Source organism: Simochromis diagramma, unplaced genomic scaffold (assembly GCF_900408965.1).
Source record: "Simochromis diagramma unplaced genomic scaffold, fSimDia1.1 OVJJ01000320.1, whole genome shotgun sequence".
Taxonomy (NCBI): domain Eukaryota; kingdom Metazoa; phylum Chordata; class Actinopteri; order Cichliformes; family Cichlidae; genus Simochromis; species Simochromis diagramma.
The window spans coordinates 2,530,456-2,547,130 of NW_024386773.1; the positions used below are offsets into that span (position 1 = coordinate 2,530,456).

Consider the following 16,675-nt stretch of genomic DNA (forward strand, 5'->3'; position numbering starts at 1 on the left):
AATGTGATAAGGACTGCTGTAAACTAAGTGTGTGTTTCCTACAGGCTTTGATTGATGAGGACCGTCTTCTCTCCAGGCTGGAAGTGATGGGCAGTCAGTTACAAGCTTACTCTAAGGTATACATACACATAAAAAAAAAATGGCTGCATACTTCTACAGTGAATCAAAGCAAAGTTAAAATGATCATCGCATTTTAAAATTCTCTTTCAGTCCCAGACAGAGGAAGGGATCCGTAAGGAACTCTTGGCTCTTCAGGAGGACAAACACAACTACGAGACAACGGCAAAGGAGTCTCTGAGGAGAGTTCTGCAGGAGAAGATCGAGGTGGTCAGGAAGCTGTCAGAGGTGGAGGTACGATACACGTGTATATGGTATGCACAGAATGAAACTAACTAAAATTTCTAAGGTTAACATTTGGTGCCATCTCTGCTGTTGTGCAGCGCACGCTCAGTAACACCGAGGACGAGTGCACCCACCTGAAGGAGATGTCTGAAAGGAGTCAGGAGGAGCTGAGGGAGCTCGCCAACAAGTACAACGCCGCCGTCAATGAGATCAAAGAGCTCACTGACAAAATTAAGGTAACCATCAAGGAAAAATTATTTATTTTCCTGCAGCATTACTTTATTTTAAAACAAGTTTTATTTAAATGTGTTTTTTGGAGATATATTTAGAATAAAATTATCTACAAATTCAGTAGAGGGAATCTGTGCTCATTTTAAGCTCATTTTGTGTTTTATCCTTAGACTCTGCTAGAGCAGCTTTGCATTATTTATAGTTCAGAATAATCCTTATTTATCAAAAATGGGAGCTGTGTTTTATGTAGCATATAATCTTTTTTTCTATTTGCTTTCTCCCCATTTCCCTCCTTATTCCACTTTTTTTTTACCCTTGTCTTTGTCCTCTTCTGTTCCTTCCTTTGGCTAACCTCTCTTACGTCCTTTTCTCCTCCTCCAGGCTGCAGAGGGAAGACAAGAGGAGCTCACTCAGCGGGGCGCGACAGAGAAGAGGGAGTTGGAACTACGGATTGAGGAAATGGAGGAGAAGGAGCAGGTTCTCCAGGCTCGCATCGAGGCTCTGCAGGCAGACAATGACTTCACCAATGAGAGGCTCGCTGCCCTGCAGGGTACAAACACGCGCGCACACACACTTCAATTCATGTGGCATTACACAGACTTGGACGCTTAATCCAATCATATGGTTGCGTAAATCAAAGCTTGATCCCAAAATGTAATAAAAGCAACTGGACAGCAACTTCTCATTCAGGAGGAGCTCAGAGTGGATCTGCTACTTGCAATTAGACATCTGAGTGTATTTAGGCATCCGATTAGGATGTTGGATCTGTTTTGCAATAGTTAATGGAGAAAATGACAAAAAGTGTATTTTGACTAAATTGTGAGGAGGTCATATTACCGTAGTATGAGACAGGTGGCTGGTCAAAACAATTTATAACAAATGAAAGGTCTCCTTTTTACCTGTGCTTTGATAACATGCTCATCCTCTAGTCATAATCCTTTTCGCAGCTTAAAAAATGCCAACCCACTCGTGTACTTTGTGGTCCAGTAACTTAGAATATTTATAAACATCATAGCCAATTTTAGTTTTGTATTGAATGACCTGGTTAAACTCATGATAGGTTGGATACATTAAATGATGGTTTTTCAGTCACCCGGTGATCAATCTGCATCATCTGCATCTTTACAACTATACACAGAGCAAACACACTGTCCTATTTAACCCGCTGGCATGGTGATCCCTTTACGCCAGTCACTTTAATAACATAGCGCCTCTTGCGCAGGTCAGATCATGTCTTCGACCTGTGCTCGGACTTCCTGTCAGTCAACACTTCTCTCTGCTTTTGTTGTTGTTGTTGTTGTTGTTTACAGTGCGGTTAGAACAGCTACAAGAGAAAAGCATTAAAGAGAACAACAGTCTGGGTGAGTCCACATGTCCTGGGTTTGCGTCATCTGCATCACCGTCTGTTTGTGTATCTCTATCACTTCCTCAGCCTCCACTAATGATGCATGACAGCTTCCTGCATGATTTCCATGTAATTTCCTGTTGCTTGCTGCTCTTATCACTGAACTTCTATCTGTCTGTCACGGGAATCTGGGTGTCTTCTGTTTTCGTCTTGTTTATGGTAGCATGACATCCAGCCTTCGGGTTTCCATTTCCTCTGGTAGTTTATATCTTGGTGCAGGAACTGAAGCGTTCAAATAAGTCCTGAGAGTATTCAGAAAGTGTCATCTTTTTCCACGTTTATAATCAGAAACATAAACACTGAGATAAAATGACCGAAATTTAAGTTTTCAAATATTAGGAAGGTTTATAATAATTAGTTTTAGGTGATGTTACTTATAGAAATACGATGTTACACAGCAATATTACTGGGGGGTTAACAGGAAGTTAAAATAATTTATCAGGAATATATCCAGTTTTGAAAATCAGTGGAGAATATATTAGGCATGGTTGTCAGGCTCAGTTGCAGCCCTCTCCTCTTATACAGACCTATTATATGAAAAGTGGCTGCACATGAGCGCACCCTGCAGCATTATTGACTAACTCATAAGTCACCAGAAATGGGAGCTGTAGGACCAGCATCATTTATGCTTATTACAGTATGAAATATAGCAAATATTTCCAACTTTGTAAAGGTTGTTCTTATTATTCCAGTTATGACTTATTTGAATAAGTAAACAAATAGTAAAGCTTTACACTGCATGTTAAAACAAATTAGGGGATTAATGCACCGCACACTAGCTGCATCCATCATACAGTATGTGGGTTCTTGTGCAAAAAAACGTTGTGGTCATTTTCCAGAGATTTTTACGGTTCGCTCACCAATAAAGCAGCTCAGTTTTATAGTGTAACTACATATATCTCTACAATGATTCCAGCTGATGTAAGATGTTGCACTAGGCAACGAGAATAGAGGGAATAGAGGCGAGTTCAGAATTGAATGAGCAACTTGAGCAAAAAATTTTCTTTGTCTGTTTCTCAACTCTTCAGCTGTGATTCTTCTGATGCCATTAAGAAATGGAGGGGAAGCTTGATGACGCCCTTAAATGGCAGCTTGAGCTGTTTGGTTTAACTTTGCTGTGAGATAGTGAGAGGAAGAAAAATGTTGTTTGGAGAAAAGTGAGCGAGATAGGATTATTATTATTATTATTATTATTATTTGTGGTACATTCTGAAACTGGGAGTTGAAATGTGAAAGTGGGTCTCTGACGAACAGGTAAAAAAATATGACGTGAAACTAAGGCGAGTAAATATTTTACCTAAAACAACCAAAGGTTTGCTGATGCTGTGGCTCTGGTGATCTGAACTTTAATTTATGTTAAATTAGTAGTTTTTACCCCTCAGCCATAAAAGGCTGATGAGGTATTGTTGTCACACCGCCTAAAGCGTTTTCTTTTTAATGATTGTTCAGGGGTACATCTTTTCCTTAGGGATTAATAAAGTATTCTGATTCTGATTCTAAAGTCTTTTGAAGCCAAAGTGTTTCATGTGACCTTCAGTTTCAGCTCTGTGTGAAGCCCGTAGGATTTGTACAAGGCTTCATGTCCTTTAAATAGCTCGATGGTCGGTATATCCACTGGTGATAGTGATGGAAGTTTTTTTTTCTGGGGCTTTTTGGATAATCTGGGCTGTTTCTCTGGTTTCCAAACTGTCCACTGCTTTGTTTTTCTTCCTGTGGGGGGAAAAGTAGCCTTGGTCACTGATTGACTTCTGGTCATTGAATGCCTGACACTCTGAACATGAATGCTGCGGGTGACTGCCTCACTGCACACCTCGCCACAGTAATCACCTTATGACGGAACCCGCCATCATTTAGACTCTGTGCTCAACATTTCTGGTGACATTTCGACAAAATCGTCTATATCTGATCTGGTCACATGACAGATGTCGTCACTGTCCCCCACGGACCAGTAGAGGAGCTTGTCGAGGACAGAGATTCCACACAGCAGATACGCGAGAGCCAGGAGGAAGACGATGATGAGGAGGATACAGACACCGATGATGGTGCAGTTGGGGAAGATGAAGATGCTGATGGTAGTTTAATTATCATAATAATAAACTATTTAATTTATATCTAGGCTTGTTTTTTTAAAAGGTTTTCCTTCACAGAATTAACAAAACAAAATGCTATTGTAATACAAATAATTAGAAAAACATTTAGGGAATAATTTGCTATTGATATTATTTTCTTGGGGGGGGGGGTTCCCCAGGTTTTTAGATTTTTTATTTTTTATTTTTTTTATTTTTTTTAAAAAAAAAAAATTTTTTTAACATTGATCTTTATTTTAGGATACAGACAAACACTTTCTAATTTAAAAATGCATTTTATTTTTTTAATCACTCCTTTAAACCCTCTTAGTGAGGAACTAGTTTTACCTAGTAATTTATGAGTGCAGAGTGACCTTAATCCCGTTCAAATCTGCCATCTCTAATTACTCCAACCAGGAGATCATGTGCTTGGTTTGGTTTCTGTCCTCTGGCAGGATTCAGGATTCAACTGAACACTGCCTTCTGGGCCAGTCGATCAATGCTTTTTCTGTTCATGGGTTTGCATACTGTGTAATGACACAATATCTCCTAAATTGGTACCCACAGTGGTCCAAAATGTGTTGGATTTTTTCCCCTTTCCGTTTCTTTTTTTAATGAAGTGGGTTAAGATCACAGACACTATCCAAGTTTTTTTTTTTTTTTTTTTAACAACAGCCAGTTAAACATTCCTGCTACATCATATTACGCATGACTATCCTCCAGTTTTCTTGAAATAACCTATTTCAGACAGTGATACTTTACTTAAAATGAGCATCATATTTTGCACATTTAAATGATAACTTGTTTGATCCGAGCCTTGAATTCAGTTTGTGTGTATTGTTAGAATTTTGGGAGTTAAACTGTATCATCTTTTTGATTTCACTTTGTTTTGGTAACGTCTCTACTTAGATGCAAAAATGAGGTGGAATTGTTATTATCATTATTATTATTTCTTCAAAATTCGAGCGGACTTGTGAAAACTGTTGGGCTGGTTAACTCGTTATTTCTTGTGCGTGATGTTGAAATGAAAACTTGCTGGGAGGCTTTGTTTCCTGTCTGCTGTTTGCTTGTCCACATCTTGTCTGATGTGGTATCTGTCCAGAACCTTTGTGTTATAACTTTCTGTCTGAAGAGACCAATTTTGGCTTTAATTTCAGCTCCATCCTTTTATTGTGCATCTATCTGTCCTCATAGTTCTCTGTAAATCGTTCTTTCATGCATTCTACCTGCTTCTACCTGTTTGTCCGTCATGATTTCTGTCTTTGGTTCTACCTGTCTGGTCTAAAACCGGGTTGGGTCTGGAGAGCCAATTCTCCACTGGATCCTGTTCCAGATTTGTCGATCCTTAAGGACAATGTTTTGTGATTCTGCTTATCTAATCCAGAACATTAAGTTTTATGGTCTGCTCTTCAGTGTGCTTATATTGGCTACACAGGCACAAGCACGTGGGATGCAGTAAACCCACTTGTCTTGCAGTTCAATATAATATTGCAATAAAACCAGTTTAGAATCAGGACAAATTAAAAAAAAAAAAAATCAAAATCCAGAAATTCCAAAAAATTGTATCGATCTGCGTTAAATCCATGGTTCAATTTACCCTGGCATTGATAAGCAGAATCAATAAAATCGAAAAAAAAAATACCGGGCTCTGCTCTGATAGTCTTCATAGTAATGTCAGTTCTCTGTGTTTCTATCAGACAACTGTCATGTTAACAACAGCGGAGGAGACTCGACTAGAAACCAACAATTGATTGAGTGTCCGCGTGAGTACAAGCATCCATTTCTGCTGTACACCGAAACACTTTTTCCTCATTATTTCCTTTACTTTCTTCCCACGGAGGCCAAACAATGCCAGGAGAAGCCAAATGAAACTGTCAGAGCGCTTAAGTCATAAAATGGAAAGCACAACATTTAAGTTATACTTAGGCAATTTTTATTTTGTTTTCCTCAGAATTATAAGATCTGGACACTAACATTTAATAACTAAAAATTTCTTCCACTAAATTCCAATAATACCATAATATCCCACTTTGTAATGATTTTAAAAATTCTAAATTTCGAGATGTGATGTAATGAAATCTACATTTTTCTTACTCATTCTTCACATGCCTTAACACATCATCACATCCTTGGATTTTCCTGGTTTAAAGTAGTTTCTGTTCTTGCTCATTCTTCTTTACTTAACTAGTGAACTGTGATTAAATCTTTTGGATGAAGATTGTTTTTCTTTAATTGGATGTTTCTTCAGAGCAGTTTTATTTTGTGTGAAACAGGCTGGTAAAGAGTATTCTGAGAAAACTGCAAGTGTTCTTTTCATAAAGATGGGCTAAGCAGCATAAACTTTTTAAGGTTGAGTAGTATTAAGCGTAGTATTTAAACCTTAAGCAGCCAAACTATTTTATGCAGATATAATTGTTTAATGGCTATGTTTGTGTTTTCATGGTTTCAATCAAATGTTCTTTGCTGCTGTGGGTCTTTTAGTTTGTTCACTGCAAAATATTATGTAGTACAAAGTAAAGAATAAAAATAAAGTATGATTTTAAAAAAACATAAGAAACAAAACAACATCGATTTCTAGCACAATTTTCTATTATCCTTGCCACACCAAAGGATGATCTCTTAAAGAAAAGTTGTAGATAAGGTTGGGCGATATGTAAAATTTTTCCAGTCCAATAACCGATGATAGGCGATATATTCATGCAGGTGACTTTTTTTTATTGGCGGAGCAATGTGATTATGCACAGACTGATTTGCGTGTTTAGAATTTATATGTTTTGTTTGGAGGGAATATTCTACCTTCTTTTCACTGCGGCCACAGTGATGCGGACGTTGCACCGGTCCATCGTGGTGAAGAGAGTGTAAAAGCGAAGCTCTCAATTTACTGGTCGATCTACGTCCCTATCCTCACCTATGGCCACGAGCTGTGGGTAGTGACCGAAAGAACGAGAGCGCGGATACAAGCGGCGGAAATGAGCTTCCTCCGAAGGGTGGCTGGCTTCTCCCTTAGAGATAGGGTGAGAAGTTCAGCCATCCGGGAGGGGCTCAGAGTAGAGCCGCTGCTCCTCCACATTGAAAGGAGCCAGCTGAGGTGGTTCGGGCATCTAACAAGGATACCTTCTGGGTGAGGTGTTCCGGGCATGTCCCACTGGGAGGAGGCCCCGGGGCAGACCCAGGACACGCTGGAGAGATTATATCTCTCGGCTGGCCTGGGAACGCCTTGGTGTTCCCCCGGATAGGCTAGAGGAGGTGGCTGGGGAGAGGGAAGTCTGGGCTTCTCTGCTTAGGCTACTGCCCCCACGACCCGGCCCCGGATAAAGCGGAAGAAGATGGATGGTTTTTTTCTGATTTAAAAAAAAAAAAAAACAGTCTATACTACTCTGCAAGAGCGACATCTTGTTTTTCTGTCAGCAGCAGCACATGAAATTTACCTCACTGCAGCTGGCACAGACATGAATGAGCTCTCTTTGTGATTATTCCTAAAATCACAGCACAGCTGTTGTTTGTGACTGTTGTGAATGAAGAGAGCAAATATGTGTTATTGGGAAGATTAAGTTAAAGTGTTAATACCATTTGTCAGATCATTTGAGCAGGCTTTAGCTGAAAAATTGTGAAACTAGAGGTTCATCATGAGGAACCAGGACCCACCTAAGCCTTAATTTCAGTTTTATTTTTCATGGTTCTGTGAGAATAATTAGATTACATTTGGAGCCTGGTGATGTTTCACTGACCAAATGTTCCTGCATATTGAACTCTTTCTTCCTCTTTTTTAAAAAAACCCCCACACATATATATTGTTTGCTTTGATTTCCTTATGGCATCTTTTATTCTTCTTCTCCTGGAGCAGTGTTTTTTCCTGCATGCTGCTTTTATGACTTTTCACTAACGTGAAACAGATTTTTTTGCTCCCTTCTATTTTTTATTTTTTTCCTCGTCTTCCTTCTCTTCTAGTTTCTTCAGTTCACATAACTTTGGAAATTTTACCTTTTTACACATTGACCATGTCTTCACTCATACCAGAAACAGATTGAGTAGCAAGTGTGTGAAAACATTCGAGGAAACATCATCCACTGTGGAATTTTTATTGCTGCTGTACCTTGTCGGTTGATTACATTTACTGTCAGCTGTCAGCCACATTCTGGTGTGGTTTATAATGCACAGATGGAGATTAGGACTTTAGATGAAGCTTTAGTTTTAAGGTCATTTGGAATTGATTGAAGTGAGCTGTGTTAATTTTGTAGTTTAATTTCACATTTATTGTGTGAACAGCTAATAACAGCTGGTAAGCGTAGTTTGGCTTTTTCAAGGGTCTCGATTGCATTAAGTATTTATTTTTTATTAACTTTATTTCCACATTTGAATTCAGTTAGTTTTTGCTGTACAAAAATGTCATTGGATTTATCATACTGAATGTAAGGATACATAAGTGAGATGTCACTGCAGTAGTGATTAATTACTTCAAGCTGTCAGCTGGTTCAGTGTTTTACACGTTTTTTCCAGTCGTCTGATAATTGTGTTAAAATGATTCATCTCTGATTCAGCTGTTCAGTTTGAGAAGTTTGAAATAAAACATTACTTTTTCTGAATTTGTATACTAACACTTTTACTAACCAACTGCTAATCCAGCTGATAATGGTGGAAGTCAGATTTTATTTTCTGACTTATTTAAACTGATTCCTCCTGGTTTTCTGTTTTTTTTTTGTTTTTTTTTTTTCTCTCTGCAGCCGTCATAGAGCTAAAGAAGACCGTCAGTGATTCACTCCACAAACTGGCCAACTTTGATGGTAAGTTAATAACTCAGTTTCTTTTGGATTTCTTTTGTTTTTTGAGTCCTGATATAGATTCATCCATGAACAAAAGCAAGCTAAATGGATTGCTGTTTTTTAAAACCTGAACTGAAATTTTCACCCTGATGTTTCTGTAGAAGTGATGGACGCCCACTTACAGAACAACCAGACGGCGGGAGATGACATCCTGACCAGCCCTGATCGACTCAAAGGTAGAGAACACACCAGAGTTAGAAATGAGGTTTTATGATATTGTTTTATTTTTTTTAAATGTTCAGTTTTAATGATCCCAAAATTACATTTGATTTAAGTAGAAGTATAAATCTACCTGAACACTGTGCATGTGTTCCAGCTGATTAAAGTAATTTATTGGTTTTGAATTTGATGGCACGAGTAAATGTTGACTGTCAAGTGATTACACTGTAGTTTTTTAGTTAGTCCTGGCTGATGTGCATGTTTGTTTTCGTGTGTACGTCCACAGGGAATCAGATGGATGCCAAAGAGTCAGACATGTCCGACACTCTGAGTCCCAGCAAAGACCGCAGCAGTGACGACACGTCAGGTCAGTGAAAACACCCATGCATTCTTGCTCATCGGTTTAAGTCTAATTTTGGCAATTCCAAAATTTGTCTTGTGTTTTCTCAGTTTTACTGGAAAGGTTTTTCTTTTCCACCTAATTTCGAATAGCGTTGACATCTGTTTAAAGTTTAGCTGTTCTGTCTCACACTGTCTGCTCTTCAATCTTTAATTAATCATAGAGTAGCTTTACAAATTACTGAAAATGTTTAGATTTTTTCCTGAGGGTTATAAATGAGTTGCCTGAAAGAGATTTGTGTTATGTATCTTTTAAAATCGCTTGTTCTCTCTAGCAGTTTATTATGTCAGTATCTGATTCGTCTTGAAACTGCTGGAGTATAGATCCTAAAGCAGCCACAGGAGTTTTACGCGTTTTTGTGTGTTTCAGATGGAAACATGAACGACCAAGAGCTGAATGAACCCCAGAACAGAGTAGCTCTGCTCAAAGGTAACTGTGGCCGTGCACCTGTGATCATAAACCCCAAAACACCGGGCCACCCAGTTTGATTATTGTATTTAACTGACCATTAGGAAGATGTTCAGCTGTGCTGGTCCCTGAAGGGCCTGGTGTTTTTTCCATTTTAGAGTTTGTGTCTACAGACTGTATGAAAGGCGGATGAAGCGAAGCCTGAAGTGCCTTAAACTCTCACCCCTGCTAATGGCCAGCAGGGGGTGCCTTTGGGTGCAATAAGAAGTCTAGGTGTATTAAATATGAGTGGGGGAAAAGGCCTCATTGCCATGACCTGTGACCTCAGTAAACTATTTCCTGCAGTTTGTGGTCTCAGGCGATATTTTAAATAAGCGCATTTTTTAAAGCTGGGATTGCATTTACTTATGTCTAATATACACATGTAAATCTGAATAACTGAACCAGGACGTCATGGCAACTTCATCCATCTTTTCAATAAAATATCTACTAGCTACTATCTAGTCAGCTGGACACCCCCCACCGCCCCCACCCACTACACTCCTGACTGACTGAATAAAATAGTCCAGTCAGTTATGTTCAGTAAGTTGATATCCACACTGCCACCGTGTGCTCAGTCATTTATTCATATATGTATTTATTGAACAGTGAAGAAGTTAAGTCTGGAAAGTTCCTGTTTTTTGTTTTTTGAATAAAAATACAGATAATTTGTAGACCCTGACTTTGTCATTGAATAATAATAATAATAATAATAATAATAATAATAATAATAATAATAAATAATGTACTTAACATTTTGTATGTGTCTGTGGTTAGATGAGCTACATCGGGCCGGTCTAGAGCCTGGAGACACGGAGCAGGTCATCCACCATCTCCACAGAGAGCTTCTGGAGGCCCAAGAATTAGCCAACACCGGCAAGCAGAAATGTCTAGAGCTACAAGGTAACAGTGTTCCCACAATGCTGTGGATTATATTTTATAATTAGAATTTTAATTATAATTAATAGCTCGCAAACTTTGTTTGAATTAAAGTTTACCTCATACATTTTTACTACAGTATTGTTGAGTTTGTGAGATTACAGTTCTTGCCCTGCATCGCTCCAATTATACGTTGCATGAAAATATAAAAGAACAGTGGTATAAACATAATGACTGTGTGACTCTTGGTGTGCAGCTCTGTTGGAGGAGGAGAGGAGGAGTAACTCTCAGCTGACTGAGGAGTCGACCAAACAGATCCAGTTCTTGCAGAGTGAGTGAATAGAGAAAAATATGTACTATAGATTTGTATCAATAAGTATTTAGCTGCCACATCTCACTTCCTATGTGCTTGTGTGTTTTTAGCTCAGCTTGGGAAGCTTCAGGCCGACATGGAGGCACTGAGGGAGCAGAGGGAGAGCACCATCTGTAGCACCAGAGAGGAGCTTTACTCTGCCCAGGAGGAGGTACCTCTTTACCTACTGTTGCTTCCAGTTCTTCATCATAACTCTTCCTCACTTCTCTTCCATTCTGTCTTGAAACCTCTCTTGGCTAATGTGTAACATGTCAGACTCTTCATGGACTCCAGGGTTTGAGTGGGTCATTAATAACCCTTTAAAAGTTGAAATTGCTAATAAGAGCTTAAAAAAAAAAACTAACTAAAAAAACTGAACTAAAACTAATAAAAGGGAAAATTTTAATTAACTGAATTAAGACAACAAACTGAAACAAAATTGTGTGCAATTAAAAATATTCAGGGAATGTCTTTGGGTTTACTCAGTCTGGTTACATTTTTTTAACACACAAGTCCTCAGGAGGTTTTAGTGCATCTTACTAGGGGTGCAACGATACACAAAATTCACCGTTCAGTTCGGTTCAGTTCAATACTTTGGTGTCACACTTCGATACAAAAAAATGTTCATGCCTTTTTAATTTGTCATTTATTAAAATTATAAATATATATTTTAACTCAAAAGTACAGTTTTTAAATTTAATGCTGAAACAACAAAATAATTTAAAAAAAAACCTATCTGATTGAGGAATCACTCATCTTTGGAAAAGAGAGTTTATTACAGAGAAATGGCTCTTTCCAAAATAAAAGCTATACTATACGCTTCTTCTGAGCTATATTCTCAGCAGCATATTAAACATATCAGATCCCCATAAGGAGAATCATGTGCTAACGGCTGTCTAAATGACTCGGGTAAAGTTTGTAGCATGCGTGCTTGTTGTTTTTGTCTGCTTCCAATTTGCACTAGGATGATGTTGGTATAAATGTGCAGTCATATTCGTTGTGTTCCCACTAGTGCTGTCAGTGTTAATCTCGTTAAAATGACATTAACGCCATAACGCGGCAAATCTCCGTTAAGGAGTTACCGCGGAGCGCCCCGTGCGTGGGGCTGGACGGCGTCAACACGTTAACAAGCTAACTGCGCTAACGCACTAGTTCCCACCAATGTAATTGAGCATTGCGTGGCACATCCGACATACTGTTTTACTTTTGTCCATGACGCGCTTACCTTCAGGGTCATGCTTCACATGAAGACCAAAATAGTTCCAAAGGCCAGATCTGAATGAGGGTGGGGGAGGTTCAATTTGCCGTGTTGCAACGAGCTTAATTTTTGTCTTGCTAGCTTGTGCTGCGCTCAGTGGATCTGCGCTAGACAGTGCAGCCTAGGCAGAGTAGTCGAATGCAGATCCACTGAGCGCTCAACACAGACAGCATCGTCAGAAGAAAAGTTGATAAAATAAATAAAAAATTTGTATTGTTCAATATCGATACAAGTATCGTTGCACCCCTACATCTTACATCTTGCCTGTGGAAATATTTTTAAAAATATTTTCTTTTGAAATCATTGTAATAATAACAAACATTGAAACTAATAAAAATGAAATTGTAACTAGACATTCTTGTTTCTAAAAATGACAAATAGTAAACAATGTGACATTGTTCGCTCATAGTCCTTTCTAAGTTTATAAAAAACATTATAAGGATTTGTTTGTTTGTTTAAATGAGTCAGGAACCCTGGAGTCTCTGTCACTCATTCTTCGTTATGCAAAAAGCCTCCCTGTTTGTCAGTTTGCACCAAATTGTAGTCTCATGAGAAAGTGATCGAACCACCGATTGTGTTTTTGCTATCAGATTCTTGTCCTGCGACACGCTATGGAGGCGGCCACGGCGGAGCGGGAGCGTGAGATCACTGTCCTGCAGGCAGACCTGGTCAGTGTGCGCTCCGAGCTAGAGCACTGGAGGAACACAGCCGCCAAATACGAGGAGGAGATCGCCCGGCTGCAGGAGGCCTTCACGCAGCAGGAACAGCGGCAGACTGCTGCCAGCGAGCTGCAGGGTGAGCACTGCCTGCATGTTTGTCTGAGGCTGTCTGTTCATGTCTTTGAATCACTACTAATCATAACTGTGCATCCTCTATGTCTCGCTGCCACAGTGGAGTGCACTGCATTGCACCAGCGGTGTACGTGTTTGCAGCAGGACTGTGATGGCCTGAGAGCTGAGAGGAAAACACTCACAGAAAAACTGCACCGCCTGGAGGCTGAGCTGAGCAGGTACACACACATTGCTTTAAATTTTTTTATCTCAATCCACTGTTTTATTTTATTTTATTTATTTTACTATACTGCAGTGCTGTCAGAATTATACAAGATCACATTTAATTATTTGTCAAAAAAAGATCCACACAGCTATAAACCATTTGAATATAGCGTTACTAAATAAACACCACTTTGAAACTTATATTCTCTTAACTGGATCTCAAGCTGAGAGTCTCGAAACCTGGAACATATCAAACTTTGTTAGGTGGACCTTAAAGTCTTTTGACAGGCGTGATCGAGTTGATGAATTCTGGCCCAGGACGGCTCTCGGGAGCAGTGCCAAGTCGACAGATCAGGTTCAGAGTTTGGATTCAGCATTAAAGGGCAGGCTGAGGGTGAGACTGACAGAAGGAAACATGGTGTCCAGCTGATTCAGGCAGAGAAAGACGAGGAGATGACAGCTGACTGACAGCTCACTGAGACTATCTGCCAGATTTGTTCTCCACTGAGAGAAAACACTGCTGCATGTTCTCACCACAACCACGTCCTCAGCAGGATTTTATCTGCGCTTCAGCTACAATTTTTTTTTTTTTTACTAGTTTACAATAAACTGTACACATCTTTTGACTTTCTACAAAGAGATGAATGCACTTTGGACATGGACGATTCTTATCCGGCATATTGACAGCTGAGGTAAACAGTGAACTGACAGCCTACCCAGATAGCAAAAACCTTCAAGCTGGATCCAGTTCGGAGTCACTTTGCTGTCTGAGTACACTCACTACAGATGAAAGGTGGTCAGAGCTTTTGAGGTAATTCAAAGGATAAAAAAATAGGATACTGCAAGATAGTTACACACCCATCTGTTTTGTATTTCCTGGTTTATTACTGTTGTTGATATTATTCAAAAAAGTTCAGGTCGTATGTACAAAAAACGTTTTCTTGTAAACAAACAGTAAACATCCATTATGGGCTAATCTAATATAAAGGTTTTTTGATCTTTTGACTGAATGAATCACATTATTCCTACAACAGCCACCTCAGCAGGAATGATCCGGTTGATTTGGGAGGAGTAAGCAAACAATTTGAGCTGACTGAAATCTATGGACAACTAGCTTTGAAATCTTACACACTGTAACTTTAAAGTTTAAAAAGGAATTTATTTAGATTTATTTAGTTGTTATGGAAGATAAATTACCTGTAGAGTCAGAACCATGTTTTGTACCAGCCTGTAAACAGGTTTATTTCTGCTCTAAAGTTGGAAATCCCTTTTGGAACCAGCCTCAAGTGGCTGTTAGAGGAACTGCAGTATTTGGGACTACTTTGTTGGCTTACTTTTTTATTAAGGTCTAGTGTAGTTATGTTTGTAATTGCAAGCTCGACATATATTTTAACTACAGTTGCACTCAGAAGTAATCAAGCATTTTTTTTCTCCTGTGTTTTAAGGTTATCAAATCCCAGGAGAAGACTGAAAACCACTTTAAAGAGATCTCACTAATGAGAGTTGTCAGCATTTCCAAAGTTTGATTTTGCTGTTTGTGGATCAATTTCTGCATTTGAACTCTTTCTGATGACATTTAGGGAAACAAGTCAGAGTGTTTTTTAATGTTTTGACATTTTGTTGCAGCATTTACATAAACAAGCTAAATACAGAAATCACTGTTTACAGTACCAGTCGAAGGATTTGATCCACATGTTGGACAGAAGGTTTTCAAAACTATAAACACATGTATAAACTCCATGTTCCAGTTTATGTTGCATGTAGCTCTATAAGCAGAAAATTATATTGGAGAGCTACGTCAAAAGGAATTTACCAGTATAAATTCCAGTAAAATGTTCTATCAGATCAAAATCTTCGCTGTCAATAAAAGAATTCCCGTCAGCACATAATTTTCCATATCATAATGCATTTGTAAGATGGATGAGGTCAGTCAGTGCCGAGACACACTGAGGACTTGGCCAAAAACATACCCCTAGTCTATTTTTGATGGATGGAGCACCAAGCTGCATAGTGCAGATAAGCAGGACAGGAAGCCAGACACAGAGAAAGCATACAGTTTGGTCATTTTTCAGAATAAAACACTCTGTATGAACCAGGCACTCATCTGTTTACCAGCAGTGATGGTGAACACATGACTATTGAGAAGACACGACTATTTGTTAACATTAAGTCTCACTCTTCTTAATAAAAAAGGGAAATGCAATGTTTGTGACTTTATTTGCTAAAATTATTTTTAAAAATGTTGTACATCATGTGTAAGGTATCCCAGTTACACACAATGATTTATATTTTTTTTGTTTTATAATGGCGTCTGGACAGAGTACAAAGTAATCTCTCTCAGTATTCCTACAGAGGTGCACTTTTTTACTACCATTGGATCTACATGATACTAATAAAATCACAGCTTTAATTGTGACCACAGAAGCCCCGCAAAGGGTGTTCAAATCATTTGTCTATAAGACACAGCCAATTATGGGGGGAAAAGCTGGTCTAAATAGAGAGAAGCTAAAACAGCTTGTTTCAGACCGGATAAATTGAGGGCCTGCGCCAAGGCAAGTATAAATGACTCCAGAGTACAGTAAAAACAATGGAGCCTGAAATGAGCCTCATAAGGCTTCAATAAGGTCACAGCATCGCAAATCCTTCGAGAGTTTCTAACATTGTTGAGAAACGTAGTGGAGTGATTACTGAGCCGAGGTGTGATTTGGTGTGTTTGCAGCACCAGGGAGAAGAGTCTGGTCCTCAGCAGCAGTCTGGAGTCTCTGGAGAAGAGGGAGGAGGTTTTGCAGGACAAACTGGGTTCTCTGGAGAATCAGCACCTGCAGGACGCGAGCAGGCTAAAGAGCCAGCTGGACCAGGCCCAGGCCCACACACACACACTGCAGAAAGAGGTACGCACACAGAATGGGATTTAAAAATAAAAATAAAACACAGAAAACGCCAGGTGAGAAACAACAGAACAAATGGAAGAGATGAAAAATAAAAGTTGGAAATGGATCAATGAGTCTTTTGATAAATCCAGAGAGACTTAAGTCAGCATGAGTGAAGGTGGTTGAGCAGATGCCTAAGGCAGATGTGAATAAAGAGAGGAAACCACACTGGGGTTCTCAGAGAAATAAAATAAAATGTACCAAAATCTCCACAGTGGGGGAAATGCATACAAGCAGCAGCCTGAATGAATTTTTGAGCTCCTTTATTTAAACCCCCCAAAAAGGGTTCAGCTAAAAAGAACTTTTAGATAGACAAACAGCTACACAAGCAAGCTGCAGTCAGTATCTGTTCAGTGGAGCACATCAAGTGACATTAATTGACAAGTTGGTG

At 39.1% G+C, this 16,675-nt stretch overlaps 1 protein-coding gene across 8 annotated transcripts in view; it reads left to right on the top strand.

Annotated features, from left to right (window-relative positions):
- The window catches only part of slmapa (sarcolemma associated protein a), a 77,446-nt gene that overhangs the window by 49,346 nt on the left and 11,425 nt on the right, over positions 1–16,675 (top strand). For 3 of the 8 annotated variants that reach the window (XM_040003397.1, XM_040003396.1, XM_040003433.1), the window contains 17 exons: positions 45–116; positions 211–351; positions 441–578; positions 955–1,123; positions 1,884–1,934; positions 3,901–4,050; positions 5,742–5,807; positions 8,766–8,825; positions 8,966–9,040; positions 9,310–9,390; positions 9,793–9,852; positions 10,648–10,773; positions 11,006–11,080; positions 11,173–11,273; positions 12,950–13,154; positions 13,251–13,368; positions 16,074–16,245. In XM_040003397.1, coding sequence (XP_039859331.1) covers positions 45–116; positions 211–351; positions 441–578; positions 955–1,123; positions 1,884–1,934; positions 3,901–4,050; positions 5,742–5,807; positions 8,766–8,825; positions 8,966–9,040; positions 9,310–9,390; positions 9,793–9,852; positions 10,648–10,773; positions 11,006–11,080; positions 11,173–11,273; positions 12,950–13,154; positions 13,251–13,368; positions 16,074–16,245 — 1,860 coding nt within the window. The remainder of the gene's footprint in view (positions 1–44; positions 117–210; positions 352–440; positions 579–954; positions 1,124–1,883; positions 1,935–3,900; positions 4,051–5,741; positions 5,808–8,765; positions 8,826–8,965; positions 9,041–9,309; positions 9,391–9,792; positions 9,853–10,647; positions 10,774–11,005; positions 11,081–11,172; positions 11,274–12,949; positions 13,155–13,250; positions 13,369–16,073; positions 16,246–16,675) is intronic. The other 5 variants (XM_040003418.1, XM_040003411.1, XM_040003399.1 and 2 more) reach the window with 4 other exon arrangements.